The following is a 26,959-nucleotide window of genomic DNA, read 5'->3' on the forward strand; positions in this document are numbered from 1 at the left end:
GTTCATTGCCCTTTGAAGTTTCATAGTTTGTTCTGCATCGATTAATACGACATCACAGTTATAAATTATTGGAAAAATGAGAGTTTCAATAAGTTTTATTTTCATGCTGTGTGGATGAATGGATTGTTTCCTTTTTAGGCTGTGAAGAGATGCGTATACCTTTCTGCAGACAATTGTTATATGGTCATTCCAGTTTAATGTATCATTCATGACAACTTTCTTTTTTTACAGACTTCTGAAAAGGTATAGCATCACCACAGAGCATGAGATTAGGCTGTTGTGTGATGTTTAGCGTATTTAAAAGCCTAGATTGTCCTATCATGATTGCTTGCATTTTCTTCGGGTTAATTAATAGGCAGTTCTCTTTAGCGTACGAGCTAATTGAATTTAAAGTCAAGTTCATAGGTTGGACTGCTTTGTCAATGTCGGAGACTTTAAAGTGTGAGTATATATGAAGATTGTCAGCATAAAGATGATAGTTGCAGTCATTCAGATAAGAAGAAATGTCATTAATACAGATTAAGAATAAAAAGAGGACTAAACAATGGACCCTTGAGGAATGCCAGATAGCTGAGTCCTCCATTCTGTAGTCTTCACGTTTGATACAACTCACTGTCAGTCTATTTTTAAGGTATGAGCCCAAGAACTGAGTAGCATAATGAGCCATGTGAAGTTTTTGTAACTTAGCTAACAATATGTCTATATTTACAGTGTCAAACACACTGCTGAAGTCTAGAAGGATAAGTATAGTCAGTTTTAATTCGTCCATAGCACTTCTAATGCATTCTGTGATTTTGATAAGTGTTGTTGCAGTACTGTGTCCTTTCTTAAAACCAGACCAAGGGATCAAGTAAAAAATGTTTTTCCAAGTATTTAACTATTTGTTTATGCATTATCTTCTCCAGAACCTTAGAAAGTGCTGTGAGGATGCAGACAGGTCGGTTGACAGATGTATTGCTTGCAGGAGAGTTTTTTGGGACAGGCACAATGAGAGCATCTTTCCATTTAATTGGGATATTGCCTGAAGTAAGGCAGGTATTAAGTAAATGCGTAATAATGGGCAATATTATGTCAATTATGTAAATTATGTAAATTAAATGGGAATTTCATCAGCTCCTGTTGCGTGAGATTTAACTGAAATAACTTCCCTTCTTACTTCATGCTCTGTAATGGTATCAAAATCAAATAAAGGACGGACTGGGGATTGTTGCCTTAATATATTGTCAATTGTGTTTTGTACTGTCGTCGTGTCACGAAGGAGGCATTCCGTGGATAAATCTGTATTTAATTCACCAAGGGACACCTCAGGATCAGCATACTTCGCAAATGGTTTGCCAATACCCAGTAACCGAAGTTGTCGCCATGTGGAACCAGTGTTAATGTTTTTGTTTAAATGCTGGAAATAATTAAATTTCTTATTACGAATTACAAGCTGAATTCGGTTTTGAAGAACACTGTACTGCTCATGTACGTCAGCTAGTTGAGTCTGCTTATAGCGTCAGTGTAGTGCGCCTTGTTCTTTCATCACAGTCTTAAAATCAGTAGTCAGCCAAGGGCAGGGATGTTTGAATGGTTGATGGTCTTCATTATCTGGAAGGTCTAGTGGTCATTACAGTAACACCTAGAACAGCGGAAGAGGGTCAAAATGACACCCACCTTCCATTTTTCTTTAATAACGTGCACACTCTTGTATCATTTCTCTTCAATTATCTTGACTTTTCATCATTTTTCGTCCCGTTCACGGTGATGTATTGCACCCAGCAAAATATTTACATTTTTATTGATTTCTGATATGGTATATGCCAGACAGCGGGAGGGGTCATTTTGATACTTGTACAATACTTCTTATTACAGCAGTTTGAATTTTCAGACAACAGTGTGGAACCGGCCATTATTATTAGTATTGTTGAGCTCTTCCTGTCAGATGAGCCGGGCTGAGTGGCTCAGACGGTTGAGGCGCTGGCTTTCTGACCCCAACTTGGCAGGTTCGATCCTGGCCTCAGTCTGGTGGTATCTGAAAGTGCCCAAATACGTCAGCCTCGTGTCTGTAGATTTACTGGCACGTAAAAGGACTCCTGCGGGACAAAATTTTGGCACCTTGGCGTCTCCGAAAACTGTAAAAAAGTAGTTAGCAGGACATAAAGCAAATAACATTACTACTGTCAGATAAGTGTTCCAGTTAGTGGGATTATTGTATTCATCCTATCATTTAGAAAGTGTTCTTACAGGCCTGTCGTGCTACGATCGTCTTTCTGCTGACGAGGTGTCTCGTATGCTAGAAAATTCAGACGTTGAGTCTGAAGGTGAACTATCCAATTCAGATGGTGTTTTTTGCTTGAGGCATGAGAGACAAGTGAGGAAGAAGATCACGAGACAGAGGATGAATTATCTGCAGGAGAAGTTGAAAATGCTCATCTGTCTCCGAACTCGCCACAAATGTCTCAGTCTCAGTTAAGTTTTCATCAGTGAAGATGGTTGGCTGAGACGGAACCAAGTGGGAGGTCTTGGATACAAACTCTTCATCTGGAAGGTGGGCTTCAGTGAACGTCCTGAAGGAGCGGGAAGGTCCCACAACATATTCTTACCACCGAGTTTACGACTCTGCCATTAGTGCCTTTTGTCTCCTCTTTGATGAATCGATGCTTCATCTAATGAAATAACACACAGAATAAAATGCTGAGAAAGCACTTCACGGACTGGACTGTGTTGCTCGCGGAGTTGGAGGCTATGATTGCCATCATGTATATACGCGGTGTCCTGTGTTCAAAAAAAGGTGTGTCTGTGGATGAACTATGGTCACATTCTTGTGGACAGCAATTCATGAACGACACAATGTCAAAAGACAGATTTTGAGAGCTTCTCAGATTCCTCCATTTAAACGAGAAATCAACCTGAGCTGAATGTCTGCTAACTAACAGGTTCGCTCTTGTCTCTGAAATCTGGGACAAATTCGTGGAAAATTGCCTCACTGTTACTGCCCAAGTGAAAACATTACAGTCAATGAACAATTACTTCCCTGCAAAATCAGGTGCAGATTACCCAATTTATGACAAACAAGCCCGAGAGGTCGACCAAATGTCTCGTAAGCATACCACCAAGGGTGCATGCAGGAGGTGGCTAATGTAAAGCGGTAGAAGTTCATCCTCCAGTTGGCAAGTGAACTAACAAGGCGGTACGAGCAAGGGCAACAACAACAAGAAAAACAAGAGGAGGCTGTGGGACCGTGTCCATCTAAAAAGCGGAAGAAGTGCCAAGTTGGTCTGTGTAAAGGCAACTAGTCTAGTAATGCCTGCAGCAAGTGCCTCAAAGCAGTGTGCGGAAAATGTGCACGAGAAGTAGTAGTGTGTGCAAAATGTGTTTAGCGTGTTTTCAATTTGCCTAAAGAATTACGTAAAATGTATATTTGTTGCAATGTGGACGACTAAGAAAAGGTGTTCAACTGGTTAATTCTGTGAAAACTCCTTAGAGAAACAGAAACATGGTGCAGTTGTTTGTAATTATTCATGTGTCCATCAGTAATATAAAAGGTCCATACACTAATGTCATGTCCTCATGTATAAAATAAAGTTGTAGAAACCCAGTAGAAGAAAATACATGTTTTATTGTGTTCTATTTTGAACGTTTCCAAGCAATTCTTATGATGGGTCAAAATGACCCCTTACTACTGTTCTAGGAATGTCAGATTCTCCGCTGTTCTGGTGTTAAGGATATAGGACTGATTGCAGGAACGGTGTTTAAACGATGTCTACAGTTAAACAATGCCTAAATATGGCTGCCACATTGCGGAGACGTTATTTATCACTTAGGCATTGTCTAAAACCGATGTTCAACCGGTCATGTTTAAACACTGCCGAGAGCATTATTTAACCTCAAATGAGAGGAGTGAACAACAATCAGGGGGTTATATACCATGAAATATGTAATTTGTATTATGTTGAGACTGTTCTGGGAAAAAAGGTTAGGAATGAACATTAAAACAAGAATAATAGTTAACACAACCTTTCCAATACTTATCTTTCCTATATTTAGGAAATAAACATTACAACAGGCGTTGTAAGATAGGACATGTTTCGCTTAACAGTAGTAAATAAATCTTAGCCGAAAGTTAGGCTGATGACGCTTACTACTGTTAAGCAAAACATGTCCCATCTTACAACGCCTGTTGTAATGTTTATTTCCTAAATATAGGAAAGATAAGTATTGGAAAGGTTGTGTTAACTATTATTCTTGTTTTAATGTTCATATCTGATGTCCAATACGGTCTACAATGAGATTTATTACTTGTAAAAAAGGTTAGTCCAATGGCCTCTCTGTGGGTCGCTCGCTGCTAAATAGCTGCAATTCATTTGACATGTATGGGGAGATAGAAATTAAAATAAGGTTTCGCTTTTCAAGAGACTTGTTTCTTGAGACTGAGAAAAGGACAGTCCAGTAACTGTCAACTTGAATACAATTCTTGGCAACCTATATATTTTAATATATACATGGGGTAATTTCCACAGAATTATAGGTCATTTCAACTACATACGTATCATAATTATGTGTCCCGAACGTCAGAGGGCTGTCACACACATCAACCAGGAGGGATTCACTTATATTTACTGTCAAGTAAACACACATAATAGTGAAAACTAAAACGTAGGTTGTATGTGGTTTTTATATACAGTATATAATCATGGAAGTTTTCGGCAGCTATCAGATAGGAAAAGGCAGGTGGTGGTGATGGTGGTGACTGTTTAAAGATGAGGACTGGAGAAGAGCTGTGGCCATAATAACAGCCCTAGTATTTGCCTGGTGTAAAAAATGAAACTACGGAAAATGATCTTCAGGGCTGCCGATGATGCATTTCGAACCTACGATCTCCAGAATGAAAGCTACATCTATATGGCCCGTACAACACACACGGTTGCACATTACTATTGCTTCATCTTACCTTTGTCAAAGCTACTGCATTTATGAGTAGATTACACTCACTGTAACAATACTATAATCAAAGCTACACTTCCCCATACGGTGGTGTGTCGCTTTAGTGTCAATAATATTATGAGATTTAATTTCCGCTGAAAGCGATACTCTTATCTGTGGGCAAGTCATGCTCATGCTTGACCATATTTGAGTAATGTGTCTGAAGACAAACGGCTGACTGGCGTTTGGTGCGCACACCGACGAATTTCATTGATTGTGACAAACAAAGAGTTGCATGAAAGATACTTCTATCTCCATTTCAAACCAATATTGAAACTTTAAATGATGTCTAGTTAAACATCAGCTAAACATTGTTTATGTAATGGAAGATCGTGCTTGATTTAAACGTTGTTTAGGTAGACGTTTAGTCATTGCTTCTGCAATCGGCCCTTAATGTCTCACTGTACACTTGTCAAGTATAGCACAATTTAAACACATCTATAATTTGCTCACATTGTTTCCCCCTTCACTCATCCCATTTTTTGAGCCTTCGACTACAACTGAATTCATTATACACCACAGCTTTGTAATAACTAGAGCTAGGACTTTTAGGTGCAACATTTTAGTTATATTTCTGCAAATACCTTTTCATAGTAGGGTTATTAAGCTTGGAAAGAGGAATACCACACACAACAAATGTCTTTGCTGTCTCAGAAAGAAAAAAAAATTCTTGAATTTGAAGAAGCCATTGGCTTGCCAATGAACTGTTGTTGCACTGCAACCTTACTACATTGTAGTTCCTTATTCTTCAAGTTTTTCACTAACTAATGTGCTGCATAACATGATTATGTTGGTAAATTTTATCAATTGTTAAATGATTTATCACAAACATTGCACCTCAGAACAGACCCATCGCCCTGAATACCATCTACACTGAACTGTTTAGCACTTTCACGTATTTATCAGTGTTCATTTTCTGTTTCAGCATACTTGATACTAATACCGTGAAATAGGAAAATGGCAGACACCATACAAAGTCAAAGCGTATTCTGAGCCATTACCTACATAATACTACTGTGTAACAAGGCTGGCAGATAAGCAGCTGATGGAGGGCAGCAAGCTAATTGTTCAATAATCACCAGGTTCGTACTTAATCTCCTGATTAGTGCAGTAGAGGGAGCCTACAAAGGGCACTAGGAAAGTTTTGCAATGTGAGTGAACGCTTTAGACTTTTTCACAATAATTTCCACCACACTCGATACACTTCTCCATACGTTGAAACCAGTCACTGAACCAACTCTGCCACTTTTCTTCGGTTACATTTTCACACTCTTGATCCCATGCTGCCAGAATCTCCTCGTCGGATGCAAAATGCTGCCCTTTCAGCTTCATCTTCACTTCTGGGAAGAGTGCGAAGTCACATGGGGCAAGATCAGGACTGTATGGAGGGTGATCAAGCACAGTGAACCCTGATCTGGCAAGAAAATCCATTGTTACATTAGCACGATGTGCTGGAGCATTGTCGTGATGCAAAAGCCAAGTGTTGAGCCGTGACCTTGGACGGAGCTTCTTGAGAGCCTGGATGACCTGAGGCAGACAAGTCTCACTGTACCACTTTGCAGTAACTGTCCTGTATGTTTCTAGCACAACCCGAGTCAGGATGCCCTGTTTGGTGAAGAATACTGCAATCATCCCTTTCTTCATTGACATTGACTTTCGCACAGGCAGAGGAGTACCCTAAATTTTCAAACAGCTTGTTTTGGGATTTTGTTTGGACAGCGTAATAATAAAGCCAAGTTTCGCCACCTGTAACGATGCTGAAGATATTACGCGAAGTCCCTTTTTCAAACTGTTTTAGCATTTCTCTACACCATTTCACTCGATGTGCCCTTTGTTCCTCTGAAAATGAATGGGGCACCCAAAGGGAACAAACCTTTCTAACATGGAGATGGTCGTCTAGAATTGAATGAATAGCTGGTGAAGGGATGTGAAGGGTCTCTTCTACCTGCTGATATATGTCAACCGCCTCTCTTGCTGCAACATTTTCCTCACAGCTTCAATGTTTTCCTCAGTCACTGATTCAGATGGTCGCCCAGAACAAGGATCGCCTTCAACCCCAAAATTTCCTCTCTGGAACTCTTTGTACCAGCAGAAAATTGTTGTCTAATGTGGACAGTCTTTCCCCACCACACGAATCATTTCCTCCAGGCACTGGTCAACAGTTAATCCACGAGCAAAACTGTAGCGGATAATTGCGCGTTATTCACCTTTAGACCACACTGACATCTTAACTTGCTTTCAATCCCACTGCTTGGTAACAACTGGTGTGAAGGTCGCGCCTTGCTGTCTTCTAGACCGGTTTTCACCCCTCTTTTCATCCCTCACCATAACAGGGGTGTCCAGCCAACCGTTTTTGCGTATTGCAAAACTTTCTTAGTGCCCTTTGTACGATCCTAGCGGTGAATTGAGGAACTAAACAGAACTAAGCTTTACAGATGAAACGTTTGTTTTTCCTTGCTTAATTTCTTTAGGAAAAATGCAGCAAAGGAGTATTAAACAAGTGAGAATAGGTGGTGACATTAAGAAAATGTGCAAAAAGGTGCTTGCATTGAGATAAGGTGCAAAAAAGTGCAACTAAAACACAGTTAGGAGTGTTCGTTTTATTTTTTATTTGCAAAACAAGCTAATTTTGGCATTTTAATAGCAAAAAAGAATTAAGGTGCAGCACCTAAAATTCTTAGCTCTAGTAATAACTTGCTACTTAGGCAGTTCTGGTCCGATATGATATAATTGTTACTTTGAATGTACCTCTAGTATGTTTTTTACCAGTTAGGCCTATTTAATTATTTCTCTTTCTTAACTAACAATTTTTATGATGTTTTGCTTCTGATATGAATAAATAAATAAACTTAGGCAGTCTAATCACCATGGTAATGATTTATTACTCTTGCTTATTACTTATTAAATGCACAACTAAAATGATTGTATTAGTTACCACAACACTGTACGTTATGATTATGGCAAGGTTCGAACACTGGGTTTCAAAGATCCAACCTATCTGCACGCACACATGAATAATGTTATTGGCTTTACAAACCACTAACCACTGTAGCGTTTTGAAGATTCTGAGGTGTCGGAATCTAGTCCCGCACGAGTTCCTTTACGTGCCAGTAAATATACTGACATGAGGCTGACGTATTTGAGCACCTTCAAATATCACCGGACTGAGCCAGGATCGAACCTTCTAAGTTGGGGACAGAAGGCCAGCGCCTCAACAGTCTGAGCCACTTAGCCCGGCACAATTAGCTTTCACTGAACTTAAGGACCTAAAATACTATTCTTTGTGATTTACCTCACTAAATGAGTAATGTTTCATAATACACGAAAATGGTGAATACGTAAGCCACAGTCAGATAATAATAGTAATACAAGGCTGAACTGAGACACTTAACACCAGTGATCATGGCTAACCCTGGCAAGTAATAAACAAGATAACTATGACACCAAGACAAGTAATATTCAAGACAAATAACTGCTGAGGAGGCTGTTTGCTAAGACAAGTTGAAAAAGTGTGTAACGCAGATAAGATGGTTGATCATCAAGACAAGTAAAACGACTATGTAACTCTTCTGATATGCTGTGTCCAGATGTCCTGCAGAGGTCTACATCACTCAACCAATGACATCAGCCGACTCACACCATGATAGCTTTTCACTCCAAATCGCTTAAGCATAATTATAACTCATTAGTAAGGTTTGAAGTTGTACAAAATGGTGGCTTAAATTAAAAACATTTGATATCCGTCCGTATTACATTCTTTACTGCTTGTTCTGACCATAAACAGGTCAGTTTGTGTTAAAATTTTATTGTGGAAGATATCTGAATATTTCAAAATTAAAAAAACACACACACCTTTCAGTATTAAAGCCTTTGTGAATAAACTACAGTACATGCCTACACAATCCTGTTTCTAACAAGCCTTGTCGCCACATTAGACGTCTTATTTTTTAATCATTACTGATTCTTCCATCACTGTCTTGGTCTCCCTCTGCTTTTCTTACCTTCCATGGTCAATTTAAAGTTAAAAATTTCATGATTGTTCCGTATTGAATAGAGAAATATACAATATTATATAGTAGGAAGGATCCACCTTTCAACACTCCGATGTAAAGTTGAACCAAATAGAAGTTACATAAAGTTCATTTGGAACCGGTTTCAACACATTGCAAAAATTAAGACATAAAGATCCAAAAACAACTAACACAATGATCACAGTCAAAAGAACATCAACTCGAATTGCTTCGACATGAAATATTGTTAATTTTTTGTCTGTGATCATTGTGTTAGTTGTTTTTGGATCTTTATGTCTTAATTTTTGCACTGCTTTGCTAATTGGCTGATGATGACACTTTAAATGTGTTGAAACCGGTCCCAAATGAACAGGTTGTAACTTCTAATTGGTTCAACTTAACAACGGAGTATTGAAAGGTGGATCCTTCCTACTATATAATATTGTATATTCCATGGTCAAGTCAATCAAACTCCTCAGTAGCCTATCCTCAGTCTGTCTGTCTCATACAGCCTTATTACCAGTGTTAGTTTACATACACATCTAGTTCTTTCCTAACTTAGCCTTTATATTTTCTTCTTGAGAACCCTCTTGTCATTTCTCCAATCATTTTGTATCAAGTAATCATTATGGCTACCTTCCTGTCTGTTGCTTTTAACTTCTGAATAACATATTCCAAGTTCACCCAGCTTTCACTCCCATACAGCACAGTTAGTCAGAAGACAGAGCGATGTAAAGTTAGTTTAATCTGACAGTTCGTTCCTTTCTTACAAAATACGGGTGTCTGCAACTGTGAGCTCACTGCATAAGCTTTGATACATCTTCATTTTCACTTACTATGCTATCATCCTAGGAAAATACACTTCCTACATACTTGAAATGATCCCACTGTTCAACTTTTGTATTTCCTATCTGGCATTCAACTCTCACATTTTTTTCCCAAGTAAAATCACTTTAGACTCACCTAGATTGCAGATTACCTAGGGCCAAATTCATAAACAGCACTTATTACATAAGTAGTACCCGTAAGTAATAAGGGATCACTTACAGTAGGCATTCACTTATAAGAGTTTACATTCCATAGACAACAATTATAGAGCACAAACACTGATGCAGTAAGTATTCACTGGAGATGCGGTAATACTGTATATTATGCCTTTGCTTCCTGGATCGTGTAGTTCTGGCTACCTAAATAGTGGACTGATCTATTGTATTTTGTTTATCGAAGGAATCGCGCAACATTTGTTGCCATTTTTGAGGTTAGAAGAGTCTATATTGCATTTGGTTGTCAGAATGCCTAAAGGATAAAAATACAGTGAGCTGAGATGGCACCTGCAAGAACTTGTGTCGAAGTACATGCATATAGGCTAATATAGGCCTAGAACAAGCAGACCAAGGCAGTTTCTCAGCAGAATATGAATGACTTGGCAAAAACGTGTTGTGGTCAATGCAAACTACAAAAATGACCAGTCTAATTTTCTTCTTAACATATGTTTATAGTTATCAAGGTACACAAACCTATACAAATATTACTCCAAATTAAAATATCTAGCCTTAGAACGCTTTTAAAGATTTGACAAATATATCCACAGCTCTTACGTTGTAGTAGGCCTAATTACTTCCCCAATAAAATGGAAATAGTATGTTTTGATGTGCGGTGCCATGATTTCAGAAAATTCTGATATAATCCGAAGAAGGATTGTTTGACTAACCTGATATAATTAGCACACACCAACCTTAAAATAAATGGTGGTACTGAAATACGTTAATTTTTCTGGTAAGTCAGTATTGTTCTTTACTATTCTATAGGCCTACATTCTTGATAACTTGCAACATGTTTACAATTAATTACACACAAGTATGAAAATTATAAGGTCCAATTAATTAAGCAAAACGCTTTTAATAATTTAATGATAATAACCTGAAATTAAGAGGTGGCATAAAATCTCAAAACAAGATCTTCATTAATGGTGAGACAGTGAGTCCTCCAGAGGTTATGTTCACTTTCTCATTCTAAGGTACAATAATATTCATAACTTGTCACGTTACTAAAGCGAAACCACCTTTAAATTGTTGGTCACAATACATTTCAACAAGATTTTCCAGCTCCTATGTGTGCACGGAAAGCATTCAGTGAATGAAATGCAACATATTCAGCAAAATCATTATCTTCCATCTTGCTGCAACATAAGTGAGTCAATGAAGCATGTATAGGAGGTCCACTTATAGCAATAAGTGGGACACTTAAGTAGGTAATATGAAATGAAACCTGGCTTATAAGGGGCACTTAAGTATGAGTGCTGCCTATGAAAACGCCCCCTAGTCTTAACCCTAGAACTGCCAAACGTCGCGCTTGCGACTCAATAGAGTGTCACTAGATTGCCAACGTCGCACGCGCGACGCATAGTACATGCATTTGCTTAATCACTTATAACATCATTTATCGTTCACTTACGCTATTTTAACAAGTAAGACATTACAGAGGAAGCTTCAAGTCTTTCATCACACATTCCTCACTAGCCGGAAATTACTCAGTCAAGGTCAGGGTAGGTATAAAATCAGCTACTCTTGCCTCATCCCCCTGTCGTCTCATTTGCTATGTAACTTCGCGCTCGCTCGCTGTTCCTGTTAGTTTCTGTGAATATCTTTCGTTGTCTTTCAACACATTATTTAGTTTATTTTTAAACTCTTTCTTTTGAAGTGTAAGCTGTCATCATGGCAGATGAGCTACATGATTAAAGTGATATTCGCGAATTTCTTTGAGATGACTGGGATGATTCCTCTTCCAGTGACATATTTTCTTTAGCTGACGATTCTTCTGACAGCGGAGAAGATTATATTCCATAATCTAAAGTTGAAAGTGATTCCGATGAAGAGAGCAGGCCTGCCGATGTTTAATTAGATAATACTGTTTCTGTAACACGAAAGTGGCGCAGGTTTTATCCACAGGAGTTCGATATTTCCGAGCAGTTCCGCGTAAGGAATCCTGGCATTAGGAACGGTACGCCCCGAAACAGTACACCCATTATGTACTTCTACTTGTTCTTTACGGATTTTATTTGGAAGTTCTTGGTGAAATAGTGGCCAAAGAAATTAAAACTAAAAGAGATTCTGAAGAAATGAAGGCCTTTTCTTGTATGCGATCCTGTTTTCAATTAATCAATCAATCTGGGTTTGGTTTAATAGTCTCCGAAATGAAAAATTACATTTCCATTCTAATAAATATGGGAAGCATTGTGAATGTTTTAATAAATTGCAGCATTTCTGGACGCCTATGAAGCCTGACAGGAAAAGAAAACTCTCCGAGAATGACTCCCAGGAGTGCTCCGCGGCTGACGGAACTGTATGCAGCTCGGAACTTCTTAATTCCTCTGTGATTTTATTTCTGTGTTTACTTTTGAGAACAAAATATTTTTAAAAACTAGAATAAATTCCGCGTGTTTTGTATATAGTGATTTTTAAAATGAGTGCCTTTTTTATTACTAACGGTGAACTTGAATGTATGAAAACAAAAAAATTTTAGTTTTCCAAAATTTTGATCGCCTGATATGCACCAGATAAGGAAGTAAATTATCTATTACTTATATAAGCACGTTAAATGAAGCTTTCTGAGTAATATGGTATGCTACATGTCTATTTTTCTCTATCTAAGCGTGCTTAAATTAGTTAAAAACATAAATGTGTAATCCATGCGAAAATGGCCTGGCATTTAGGGAAAAACACTCGGCACTTCTAGGGTTAAATGACTTCAAAGAAGTTGGAAATTTAACAAACATCTCCTTTGATAAATTATTCCAATCCATAATAGCTTTTCCTATAAATGAGCATTTGTCCCAATTAATCCACTTGAATTCTAACTTGATCTTCATATTATACTTTCCTACTTTTAAAAACACTATGAAATTATTTGCTTACTAGGTAAATCAAATATAACCCGGAATTTAAAATTAGTAGCTCCAGTAACAAGTGGAAATGGGCGGCGCTTTGAGACGATGTTGGTGGAGATGTCCGGAATAAGGGTCTTGATGCATCACACACCACAGAGTGACCGCTCGCTTCAGTACACCATGAGCGAGCGAGATGTACACACATCCGTTACGCAGCGCATCATCATCAAGTTTCTGGCAAAAGGCGGCACCAAAGCCTCGGAAATTTTGAGAAAGCTCCGTGCACAGTTTGGGGATACAACTTTTTCAAAGACCTGGGTGTATTAACGGCACAAACAATTTTTGGCAGGGCGGCAAGAAGTGGAAAATGAGCCCCACTAAAGACGACCACGGACAAGAATCACTGCAGACAACATTTGTGCTGTATGTGACTTTATTGAAGAAGATCAGCATATAAATATTTTTGAAACTGCTTCACCCAGAGGAATAAGCTTTGGAAGTGTTCAAGCAATCACCAATGATGAATTCGACCTTCGGAAATTGTCTGCCTTGTGGCTTCCTCGTCTCCTCACCCAGGAACAAAAAATTCCACCAGGACGTTTGTCGGAGGCATGTGAATCGCTATAAGGAGGAAGGATAAGTTTTTTTGCGTCACACAGAGACTTCTGATGAAACTTGGGTTCATCATTACACCCCGGAGTCAAAACTAGCAAGCATGGAGTGACGGGAACGGGGTGCAGCTGGCCTAGTCAAGGCCAAAACAAGTCTTTCTGCTGTAAAGGTGCTTGCAACTGTTTTTTGGGACTATGCGGGCATTTTGCTTGTGGATTTCTTGCATGAACAAAGGATAGTGAAAGCAGCCTATTACTGCTGTCTTTTGGTCGAGACAAAAGCTGCAACAAATGTCGCCGTCAACCGATCCGAGATGTTTGTCTACATGACAATGCAAGGCCATACATTGCTGTTGTAACATGGAAAAAACTGGAGGAAATGAACTGGACACCTCTGGAACATCCCCCTTACAGTCCTGACTTGTCACTTTGTGACTACTGCTTGTTTGGACCACTGAAAGAAGAACTGAGAGGAAAGCGATTTCATGATGATGCAGCAGCAGAGGAGTATGTGTGCAACTGGCTGCATAAAAAGGTTGCCAATTCGGTAACAAAAATTTGTCTCAAATTTGGAAGACTATGTAGAAAAATGAGGTGCTTGTTGTGTATTTGTTGGTGGATTCTGGTTTACATTCCATACACGTAGTACTAAATGTCATTCCAAGCCATCTATCCACTAAGAGTTCTGAACATAAAGGCAGTCGAGATATTCGTCTCTTTATTATTTATTTACATAGTTTACGCCCACATTGGAGCACTTAAATCAAACCCAAATACATTTACATTAACAAAGAATTAACTGAAGATTTAGCTTGCATCATCTTCTTCCTTTCCCAAAACTTCTTCATTCTGGCTGACCTGGCTGCCCTTTCTTCATCAGATATGACATATTGTTTGTGTTGTACAGTGACATCACTCCATTGAGGCCTCGCTACTTGTTGGGAGAGAGCCAGGTGAATGTTGGCCAGCACATTGCTGTCTCCATTGCAATTCTACCTTATTGAAGGTCTCCGGCATCATGAGAAGAATCTGGAAAGTGCGAGAGGACACCGGGAAAGACTGGGAAAGACAGCTGGATTTGTTCTGGGTGTTTTCCAGCAAAAGTGTGTTACAAAAATGTTGCCATCTCTCAGCTGGGAAGACTTGAGAAAAAGAAAACAAGCTGCTAGACTAAGCGGTTTGTTCCAAGCTGTCAGTGGTGAGATGGTGCTGAATGACATTGAGTTCTAGTGGTGGTTTTAAAGGTAGGATAGATCACAATATAAAGTAACGTTGGAATTCAGGAGGGCAAGTTGGGGAAAATTTTTGTTTATGGGAAGATGTGTTAAGGATTAGAATAATTTACCAAGGGTGACTTTCAGTAAATATCCAAATTCTCTTAAAGACTGGTGAACAACTGATAGGGCAGGTATGAGCAATTTGTTTTGCATGAGCGGGAAAACATTGCTTTAATAACTCTGGTAATTTGGATGAGTCATGTGGCTACCCCAGTGTTTGTTGTGATGTACTTGTGTCGGGAAATTCCATGAGTCATGTATATATCCCAGCCTGATGAGATGAGCTTGTTGTTGTATTAGGGATGTTCGTTGACTCATGTAATAAACCCCAGAGTTTGTTTAACTCTTGGGAAAAAGACGTTCAGGGCTTGGTCTTGACTAGAGATCACTCATGATTGGCGGGCAAAGACCAATCCAGACATATCATCTGAGAGGAAGGGGAATGGCGAAGTCTTTATATACTCCGACATCACAGCGAAAGGGACTACTACAACTACAAACAGTAACACTGTATGAAGGAACGACAAGTGACACACTGTACGGGAAGGAAGTGGTGCTGATATACGGTATTCGAGTGACACAGCTGCAATGGACTGGACTTCAAACGTTCGTGGAGCGTAGTCTTGTTATGTTCGTGGAAAGTGGCTGATCAACAAATTGTGAAGAGCGTATGCATTAAGTATTGTAGTACTCGTGGAGGTCTAGCCTTATATGTTGGTGAAAGCTATCTCAGGCTTTCCATAATTTATGTTGAGGATCGACAGATGTTGTATATATCTTTACAACAAGTGTTAAAATATGTGAACACAGTATTACAAGGTACAGTATCTGTGTGATGTGATAACTGCCGATTATGAGAATCGGTAAGTCGAATTGATATAGAGACAGTGAAGGGTATTTATCTTCATACATGTACATTGTTCATCGGACTATCTACAAATGGTAGTTAGTTCTCGCTTTCGTTTTCCCACTGTTTTCATTGTTGTTGTTGTTGTAAATATGGAGTCTTCCAGCAATATTTTATGTGTGTATTATATGTATAATTTTGTGTGTTGATGAGGTGCTCATGCACGGATTTTGTTAAGAATATAGTTAGCTATTTTAGAATCAGTGGAGTTATTGATGAACCTAGGTGCAGTTCCTAGTTCCTACCTACTGTATTTAGTCGTTTTCAGTAGGTTAGGTAAGGCCTGCAGCAGATGTACCAGTACGCAGCATTATGTACATGCCCTGGGATATAAAGTTTATCATGCTCTATCAAAATTTGAGGGATCCATTCTGATGAACTCTGGCGCCCATACTACGGACATTTCGATTAAATATTTTATTAATTTATTTCAAGTATTTTTTGAATATTTTCATTTATGATATATTTTATGATATTTTATTGATTATATTTATTATTATCATCAATTAGTTACAACAGCATAGAATAACCTAAACAGGTATTGAATAAGGCGGAACCAGAATCATTGTCTTTAGAGGTTACTGTATGATATTGGTGTCAATACGAAACAGAGAATATGAGATTTATAAATTGTAGCTGATGACAGGTCAACTACTACAAATAACACAATTGTCAGTGGCTAGACAGGTCTTGGTTAATGGCTTCAGAAGCTAGCGATGTATAATAAAGATGCACACGTTCTGTGTGTGCAAGGGGGGAAAGGCTGATACCAGTCGGTAGCTGCCAGTGGTGTTCATTCCCATTAGGACGCGAATCCAAGACCACCCTTGATTGTTTACATGAAATTCAAAAAATGTCTGATTCAGAGAAATACAGTACTCTACCTAGACATTTTCCTTATATCAAACTATATTTACATACCTACTGTTGAGTAAATAGTTCTCCATTCTGTAAATCCTGACAAACACATTCCATTGGTCATTTATAATTCCTGGAATGTACTTTCTGGAACCTGTTTCTGCCTGGACAAACACTTCCATTTTTTCATTAAAACTCATGACTGCCAATTATGCTTGCCATTATGTTATCCTTAGCTGAACTTCTTCACTAAATTCAATATCCTGGTAAGTTCCTTCAAATTCTCCTTACTTCCACAGTTCTATTTCTTTCCAACCTGTACTTCCTTTCTAATCTCTTTATTTCTCATTTATAATTTAGTGGATCTTTGCCATTCCTTACCACCTTTAAAGGTACATTGTTATCATACTCCTTATCAATTGCTTTAAACCTATTCCAAAGGCTGTTTATATTTAATAATAATAACTTTTAAAAAACCCTCTTACGTGCCTCATACGTAACTGTATGGTACTGCCTATTAGGCCTACTTTTACAACTTCCTCTTTTTAATATTTATTTTTAATTATGGCAAAAAGAGCTTCAAGATCATTTATGTAGTACAATACACACATTACATTTACAAATTATTCACAACATAAGTGATCAAATAATTCTGAACATGGAGTGATAACTGTGACCTGCAGAATAAAAGTTAGCTGCTTTAAGAAAAAAAGGTATTGAAAATGAACATGCATAAATCGTGCAGTAAATAACAAAAAATACTGACGAAAACTTTAAATCATTTTTCTATAGTTCAACACAAATTCTTTTCAGGACCAGCACTACTTGCAAGTGAACTCTTGACCCAAGTGGTAATTCTTCAAATATAAAAATGAAGTTATAAATGCTGGAGAAGGTGTAAAGTAATACCAGTATTCACAATGAAGAGTAGAATAATGCTCTCTCTGAAGTACTAAGTACTCTCAGATATCTCAGTAACATCAAAACCCCAACAACAGCTATATCTATAATTTGATGTATGGTCATGATTTGCCATTTTGAATATTTTGTAAATGAATTTCTTCATCATTATTTCCCCTTATTTAGATACAACCAGGAAGGGGAAAATATAATTTTCTCTGGCAGAGCAAGTCACTACCATATAGTCTGCATTTTTCCAGAAAAACAGTAGTGAGTCAGAAGGGAAACAGCACAGAAATATAATTCTCTTCACACACACGCACACACACACACACACACACACACACACACACACACACACACACACACACACACACACACACGCACACGCGCACGCACGCACGCACGCACGCAACATACAGATAAAGTGTCAAAGGAATACAATACTTACTCTGCCAGTGAGGAAAAGCGTTGAACTATCCTCATCATAGAAAGGAAAAAGAATAGCAGGTGACACATCCAGTCCAACCGTATTGAGAGGTGAATTCAAACTATCAGCTTTGAATACTTGAATTTGCCTTTCTGAAACTCTGGAAAATAACAGTATTAATAAACATGTTAACCAATACAATATTACCGTTTAAAAAATACGGAAATATTTGGCAGAACAAATAATTCCAAGGGAAAATTCAAGCTGAAGAGCTAAGACATGTGACCATCTAATACACAAAATGGTAAAACATCAAGAATGAAAAGTAAATTGGAGAACAGCATACTCACTTATCAAAACCCATGACAACAATGAAATTTCCTTCCAGAGCCCACACCACTCTTGCTCCTCTAGATCCTGCAGGCCCCTTTCCTTCTCGGATAGGGTGAACATTAGCACGAGGCTTGTAAACGCGAAGCTTTCCATCCTTACAAACAGTAGCACAGTAAACTCCACAAGGGCTCCACGCAAAGCTGAACATCTGTAAACACATCATTCTCCATAAGTGTAAAATCAACTTCAGAATAATTTTACGGACAACAAATTGGTTAGTAATACGGTACTGAAATATTTTGAACATTTACATTTCAATTAACTGAACCAAGTCAGAATTAATATGAGCTAGTAATTCCTAACAATTTTCTAAACATTAGATTGATACATTGGTGGCGTTTCAAAATCACATGTTTACAAGAAACTGAAACTAGCATTTACCTCGCTTACCACTTTGCTAGCAACAATTCATATTATTTTATTGTCCTTTAGGACATACTGAATCAGTCTCTCTCTCTCTCTCTCTCTCTCTCTCTCTCTCTCTCTCTCTCTCTCTCTTTCGCTCCCTCTGCTGATGATATTATTATTGGCTACATGGGACCAACGGTCGTCCCACGTTCACTTTCTCTTTGAAAGTTGTACTGTGTGGTTCTTGTGATCTGCCCAGTACTTTTTCATTTGTTCCAATCGTAATTTTCTCAATTAGTCTGAAATCGATATAGCCCTTCTATGTCTCATTTCTGCTGAAAACCTGTGAGTCTTATGAAGGGTGTTAATTTTTTCATTTTTCTCTGTATATGCTATCTCTAGACCAACTGTTTTGAGATCTTGCTGAATTTTACAGACCCACTGTCCTGTCTTCTTTCAAAGATTTCTCAACACCAGTTATTGTAAAATCCAGTTTTCTGGCAGTTACAAGACGTGAAAGAAATACAAGGTTCTTTTCTTCATTGTGCTGGTGAGTGGGTCAATATCACGATAGACAGTTTCATTAAGAAGGATTCTCCAGATTCCTTCAAGCTTGTATTTTTTTATTAATGCAAGATCTCATGATTCTTATTTCAGTTTTTATTTAGAAAATGGTTGGAAAAGTGTTAGTGGCTTCCACGAGAGTTACAGTTCTATAGTGTTGGACCTTAATATCAATTAACAAGCATTTCTTACTATACGTTGACCAAGTAAAATTTTTAAATTTTGTTAGTTCTATTTGTCCACGATATTTAAATTGTGGAACAATGTTAATTCTTTTAGAGCAATTTTCTGTAGACTGGTGATCAGGGTACAAACTTCTTCCAAGTCAGGGGCTAAAAGAGCTATATCGTCCACAAATTCCAGGCAGTTTGTTCTTATTGAGGGTTTTGCCATGATTTTGATTTGATGTGGGGTTTCCTTTTACCGAAAATTCATAGTAATAATCGAGAGCCATACAGAAAAGCAGTGGAGATAATACATCACCCTGCTCAGGTCAGTTCTTGCTGCAAAAGCATTTGACACTTCTCCCCTGACTTTACCTTGAAATTCTTGTTGGTTAAAGTTACTGTAGTTTGATGATTTTCATTTATTTGGTATGAAGACTGTATGATCTGAGGATTTTTAAAAGTGTTAATCTATTACCATATATTTTTTTAAATCTAAGAATGAGATAATTAGTTATTTCTGCAATTGTAATATTTCGTTGTTAATTTCATGCTGAGAATTTGGTCTGGGCAGCTTCTGTATGGGCAAAATAATCCTTGGTATTCCACAAACTATGGTTCCAGATTCTGTTGTAAATTATGCGAGAGAAAATTTTGTGTATGCAGTTCAGAAGGGTTTTTTCCCTTTGAAATTACCCGAGTTGATTTTATCTTATTTTTTATATATGGGATGGATTATTCTTGCGGTCCAGTGCTCTGTAATTTTCTCCTTAATCCACATTTTTACTAAATGTTGATGGAAAATGATCACAGGTTTCCCAGTGCTTTTCCAGATTTCTGCAAAGGCTAGGTCTTCACCACAGACCTTGTAATTTTTTAGTTCCTTAATTACAAGTTCTACTTCTTTGATGGTTGGAGGATCTATTATATCAGGGATGGTTAAAATGGGAGTGTCTGTATTTACTTGAACGTTTCTAGTGACCCATCGCAATTTAGAAGTTTGCTGAATGTAACTGCGAGGATCTCTGCATTTTCTTGGTTAGTATGAGCTAACTTTCCTGATTTATCTCTGAGCATTAATGTTGAGGGTTCACATATTTAATTTCTGCTGAAAGTTTTGTAATAATCTTGAGATTGTTTTTTTCTTTTTCTGGAAATTCTCTTCTATCCTTTCTAGGGAGTTTTTAAGATTTTTGCATTCTGTTTGATTTTATGGGTTGACTTTGTTTTATTAAATTTGATTCTTCTGAATTTTGCGCTTGAAGGTTTATCCAAGCTTGGTGCCTTCAATCGCCTGGTCACACTCTTGTATCCAAGGACACACACAAAATGTTGTCAACTTTTGTACAAAGATTTATTTACAATTATTTACAAATTAAATGCATATAACCTAAATCACTGCCGTCACAACAAAGCACTTCACTCCATAATCTACAACAAGCCGCCATTTTAACAATTGCCTATCACTACATACATGCCACATAGAGATTGCAACCTTAAAACACAGTTGAAGCAGTAGACTGCTGACGGCGTAGCATGTCAGTTCAACATGTACGAGGTCATAAATATACTTCCTATTAAATCATAACTCCCCTAAACAACACTCTTCTACCACCAAGACCACCCCTTTATATATGTGCCTGGCCAGACTTCTAGAAAGATACGTTACCAAAATACCTTCTCGTAAATTATCGAGTGCCTAACAACATGGTTATAATGTAGAGAATATTCTACAATCAGCTCGTCTGATCGAGAGCCATTCAGGATGTTACAGTGTGTTTCACAATGCTGTAGCGGATTACACATCATATATAGGTAATAATAAATTATATAGTATTAATTTACAGGTATTTACACTAACTGACCTCATATAAACATTTATGTACAGCACACGACAAAACCTCACAAACAATGTGATCGTATTGTATGAACATGTGATGCAATAATAATAATAATAATAATAATAATAATAATAATAATAATAATAATAATAATAATAATAATAATAATAATAATAATAACAATAATAATAATAATAATAATCATAATAATAATTTGAGCTAGATAACCGCATTATTTACCCATGGGTGGGAGAATATGGTTTTCAAGTTATATCAGTTTATCACACTTGCATCAGCATTCTTCATTCCACCATTAGGTTGTGGGTTCGGATCCCACTGGTGTCCGGCTGGCGATTTTTGTTCTGTACTTAACATCTCTTTAAAACGTACTACATGTACGTAACACGACCTAATACGTAGAAAGTCTGTTTCCATTACAATGCGGTCGTGAAAATTCAATATTCATTGACATGCCCCACAACGGGCGACTTAAACGCACTCTACAGTGTGCTAGCAGCGGTGCCAGACCTGTAGCTCAGATCCTTTCAAAACAGAACAAAGATGGCCTAGGCCACCATAGCTCAATTGGTAGAGCAACCAAAGCGAAATCGGGAGGTTGTGGGTTCAGATCCCACTGCGGTCCGGCTGGCCATTTCTGTTCTGTACTTAACATCTCTTCAACACGTACTACATGTACGTAACACGACCTAATATACGTTGAAAGTCTGTTTCCATTACAATGCGGTCGTGAAAATTCAATATTCACTGACATGCCCCACAACGGGCAACTTAAATGCACTCTACAGTGTGCTAGCAGCGGTGCCAGACCTGTAGCTCAGATCCTTTCAAAACAGAACAAAGATGGCCTAGGTCACCATAGCTCAATTGGTAGCGCAACCGACGCGAAATCGGGAGGTTGTGGGTTCGGATCCCACTGGTGTCCGGCTGGCCATTTTTGTTCTGTACTTAACATCTCTTCAACACGTACTACATGTACGTAACATGACCTAATACGTTAAAGGTCTGTTTCCATCACAATGCGGTCGTGAAAATTCAATATTCATTGACATGCCCCACAACGGGCAACTTAAATGCACTCTACAGTGTGCTAGCAGCGGTGCCAGACCTGTAGCTCAGATCCTTTCAAAACAGAACAAAGATGGCCTAGGCCACCATAGCTCAATTGGTAGAGCAACCAAAGCGAAATCGGGAGGTTGTGGGTTCGGATCCCACTGCGGTCCGGCTGGCCATTTTTGTTCTGTACATAACATCTCTTCAACACGTACTACGTGTACGTAACACGACCTAATACGTTGAAAGTCTGTTTACATTACAATGCGGTCGTGAAAATTCAATATTCATTGACATGCCCCACAACGGGCAACTTAAACGCACTCTACAGTGTGCTAGCAGCGGTGCCAGACCTGTAGCTCAGATCCTTTCAAAACAGAACAAAGATGGCCTAGGCCACCATAGCTCAATTGGTAGAGCAACCGATGCGAAATCGGGAGGTTGTGGGTTCGGATCCCACTGCGGTCCGGCTGGCCATTTTTGTTCTGTACTTAACATCTCTTCAACACGTACTACATGTACATAACACGACCTAATACGTAGAAAGTCTGTTTCCATTACAATGCGGTCGTGAAAATTCAATATTCATTGACATGCCCCACAACGGGCGACTTAAACGCACTCTACAGTGTGCTAGCAGCGGTGCCAGACCTGTAGGTCAGATCCTTTCAAAACAGAACAAAGATGGCCTAGGTCACCATAGCTCAATTGGTAGAGCAACCGACGCGAAATCGGGAGGTTGTGGGTTCGGATCCCACTGGTGTCCGGCTGGCCATTTTTGTTCTGTACTTAACATCTCTTCACACGTACTACATGTACGTAACACGACCTAATACGGTGAAAGTCAGTTTCCATTACAATGTGGTCGTGAGAATTCAATATTCATAATGCTTAATGTTGGCCCTGTGTGCCTCTCGACAATAAGATCTGGGCGGTCCCTCTCCCCGGTACATCGGTGCACATGATTCCTTCAATCACTGCGGGCAAGACAGATGCGCGATTCATCAGTAAAGATGACCCTATGCCATTCGTCGACCCACGTCGATGTTTCTCGACACCAGGCCAGCCTTACATGTCACTGTTGTGGGGTCAATGGAACACCTTCTGCAGGGACACGGGCTCTTAAGCCAGCTGCACGCAGGCGATTACCAACTCTTTGTTGTGTAATGTAGAGTGCCATAGTGGCTCGAATTTGCTCTGCTGTTGCATGGGGTTCCATCCGGGCCATCCGAATGATGCGGCGATCCTCTCTCACAGTTGTCTGTCGCGTTGGGCCTGTGCCAGGGGTTTCTCTGCTCGTTTATTTCATTCAAGTTCTTGTCCCTATTAAATGACTTGTCTAAGAATATGTGAGCAGAGAAACCCCTTATTCAAATGTATATTGAGATACATGGAGTCACTACGAAGGAAACAAATACGCCCAACGAACACACGAAGTAATCACGAGGCCGATATGTCACAGGCAGAAGCCACCTCCCCGCCCGATACAGTAAATGACGACACGTCCTCGCTCCCCCTCCCTCCTAACCAGATTAGCTCACAGACCACAGTACACCGCTACAATACAAGATCGAAGGCAGTTGGATTAAACCCACTCCCGTAGCACGGGAAGTAAACGTAAACACACAAGACAAGGGTAAGTTTATATCTCTATACTTTCTAACACCAATAGCCTTATTAATCGTCACGTTTTCAGACAATCAAACTTATTGACGCAACCTTTTTCTGCTGGTTACACGTCGTGATACAGACGATCCATTTTTAACAAGTCTCTTAAACATCAAATGCAAACCTCTTTCATCAAAACAAGCCACACCTCTCGACTTAACAAGCGACAAGAGACGTGAAAACAACCGGATGCCGTCTTAAGAAGACAAACTTTTTACAAACTGTTCTACAGAAATACTTCATCAAAGGATCTACAAGTTTCCACAATCAATGATTTTATAGATAAACTCACAAGACTCATAGTGAAACTATAATTTTTAGCCCAATCAGTGTTTTTAATATTAAGTTTTTTAAATAATAAGTTATAGTCCAACTAACAATCGCCTTCAATGCAACCTCCCCTCCCAACCCCCCCATCCACCCACATGCACACGACTAACACTTGTTTTTAAGGTTTTAAAGTATATTGTGAGATTGTTCTTAGCTATTTTTACCTATGCTTATTGTAAACAGCTGATGATGAATGCAAAGCATTCGAAACATGTTCTGAATTTAATTTTAATGTCTGCTTAAATAGCCTAAGGCTAAATGAAAGAGAAAGTATCGATTAGGTGGTTATTTTTGTTTTCATTAATTATTTGGATCATATTATCGATACGGACATGAAGTGGATAGTATGTAACATCTTCTCTGTCGTCGAGGCATGGTTGATGGGGAACAGTTCACTGCACAGACTGCAAGTCAACTACGCTACACTGGAGTCCGTGTACTGGAGTTGATTCCTCCACGACCAATCACATGAGGAGACCTGTAGCAACAATCCAATGGGTCTGAAACTTTGATCGTTTACATACCTACATGATATCGTTCCATATCTTGAAAATCAACACAAATGACCAATGCCTTCATGGTGTTGCAATTTCCATTTTCTTAAATGTATTTGGTTAACCTTATATTTAGTCAGTTTCTTTGAGTCTTTTATGCATATATTTCCATGAGGCCTACTTGCGTTATAAAATATATGTATTTGTATGTCCTCATCCTGTGGTGGAAAACCTCTTAAGGCACACCATCAAAGGAGGTAACTGCATGCACCATTTTAGCCACATACTGCCTTTCTTAAGTTTCTGACAATATTGGGAATCAAACCCAGGCCACCAAGGACAGCAGGTAACAGTGTTAACCATTGCACTATGGAGTTGGACAAAATTTATAAAAAGGCCTTTAAGTGAATCAACAGTTTGTAAAATTACAAGTCATGGGCTTCAGCCAAAAAAGAGCAGATGGTTGGAATAATAACTAAACTTATGTCATATAGGTCCACCTTTCAATACTATATTATGCAATGTTCACATTACATTTTAAAACTAGGAACTAGTTTCAGCCTTGGCTGGCCATCATCAGCCTTATTGCAAAACTCTACAAACACATCAAATAACTAAAATGTACAAACACAAATTACGTTAAAAGGTGTTAAAAACATCTAGGATGAACTATGTGTACAACACGTAAAATATGACAAAATTAAAACCATACATACATAATCATTATAGACTGTTATGCCTTTCAGCGTTCAGTCTGTAAGCCTCTGAGAATTTACTAAACGTCGCCACAATCCTCGATTTGCAACTAGTTTTGTGGCCACATTAAATTAAAACAAGGCTTTAAAATTCTTAGATGCATTGCATCATGTTAAAATGTTCCATTAGTGCTTGTTGTTAAAAACTCATAAAAATGCAGAAAAGTTCCTCTGTTGGAAATTGGCAATGATTGAATCAAGGATGGCACACGAAGATATGATTAAAGATTAAATAGCTGGCACGTTCTAGATTGCAGCTGGCAGAGATTCACAGTTCAATGTGGTGTCCATGAAGTTAACCTGAATTAAATGATAGTTAAAATTAATTAACTAAAAGAGATGGAGTGCTAATCAAATGGCACAGGTTATATGAGAGTTACCTTTCGTTTCAGTATGTGGTGCATCAATCAATCAATCAATCAATCAATCAATCAATCAATCAATCAATCAATCAATCAATCAATCAATCAATCAATACTGATCTGCATTTAGGGCAGTCGCCCATGTGGCAGATTCCCTATCTGTTGCTTTCCTACCCTTTTCCGAAATGATTTCAAAGAAATTGGAAATTTATTGAACATCTCCCTTGGTAAGTTATTCCAATCCCTAACTCCCCTTCCTATAAATGAATATTTGCCCCAGTTTGTCCTCTTGAATTCCAACTTTATCTTCATATCGTGATCTTTCCTACTTTTATAAACGCCATTCAAACCTATTCGTCTACTAATGTCATTCCACGCCATCTCTCCGCTGACAGCTCGGAACATACCACTTAGTCGAGCAGCTCTTCTTCTTTCTCTCAATTCTTCCCAACCCAAACATTGCAACATTTTTGTAACGCTACTCTTTTGTCGGAAATCACCCAGAACAAATCGAGCTGCTTTACTTTGGATTTTTTCCAGTTCTTGAATCAGGTAATCCTGGTGAGGGTCCCATACACTGGAACCATACTCTAGTTGGGGTCTTACCAGAGACTTATATGCACTCTCCTTTACATCCTTACTACAACCCCTAAACACCCCCATAACCACGTGTAGAGATCGGTACCCTTTATTTACAATCCCATTTATGTGATTACCCCAACGAAGATCTTTCCTTATATTAACACCTAAATACTTACAATGATCCCCAAAAGGAACTTTCACCCCATCAACACAGTAATTAAAACTGAGAGGACTTTTCCTATTTGTGAAACTCACAACCTGACTTTTAGCCCCGTTTATCAACATACCATTGCCTGCTGTCCATCTCACAACATTTTCGAGGTCACGTTGCAGTTGCTCACAATCTTGTAACTTATTTATCACTCTATAGAGAATAACATCATCCGCAAAAAGCCTTAGCTCCGATTCCACTCCTTTACTCTGTTGTTTGCCTCATACTAATGGGGAGGAGTTGGGATTGTGAGATTCAAAGAAAAGGTAGAATGCAGGGTAAGGAGAGAGGAGAGGGCAGGGAAAGGAAAGAGGGGAAGGGGGATTAAGGCA

General features: G+C 38.6%; 1 protein-coding gene across 1 annotated transcript in view; it reads right to left on the bottom strand.

Moving 5' to 3' along the window:
- pod1 (coronin pod1) overlaps positions 1–26,959 on the bottom strand; it is a 355,918-nt gene that overhangs the window by 80,980 nt on the left and 247,979 nt on the right. The window contains exons 14-15 of the mRNA XM_068225053.1: positions 18,195–18,385; positions 17,866–18,004 (exon numbers count right to left, since the gene is read on the bottom strand). Of these exons, the coding sequence (XP_068081154.1) occupies positions 17,866–18,004; positions 18,195–18,385 (330 nt within the window). The remainder of the gene's footprint in view (positions 1–17,865; positions 18,005–18,194; positions 18,386–26,959) is intronic.

The sequence above is a fragment of the Anabrus simplex genome, chromosome 1 (genome assembly GCF_040414725.1).
Source record: "Anabrus simplex isolate iqAnaSimp1 chromosome 1, ASM4041472v1, whole genome shotgun sequence".
Taxonomy (NCBI): domain Eukaryota; kingdom Metazoa; phylum Arthropoda; class Insecta; order Orthoptera; family Tettigoniidae; genus Anabrus; species Anabrus simplex.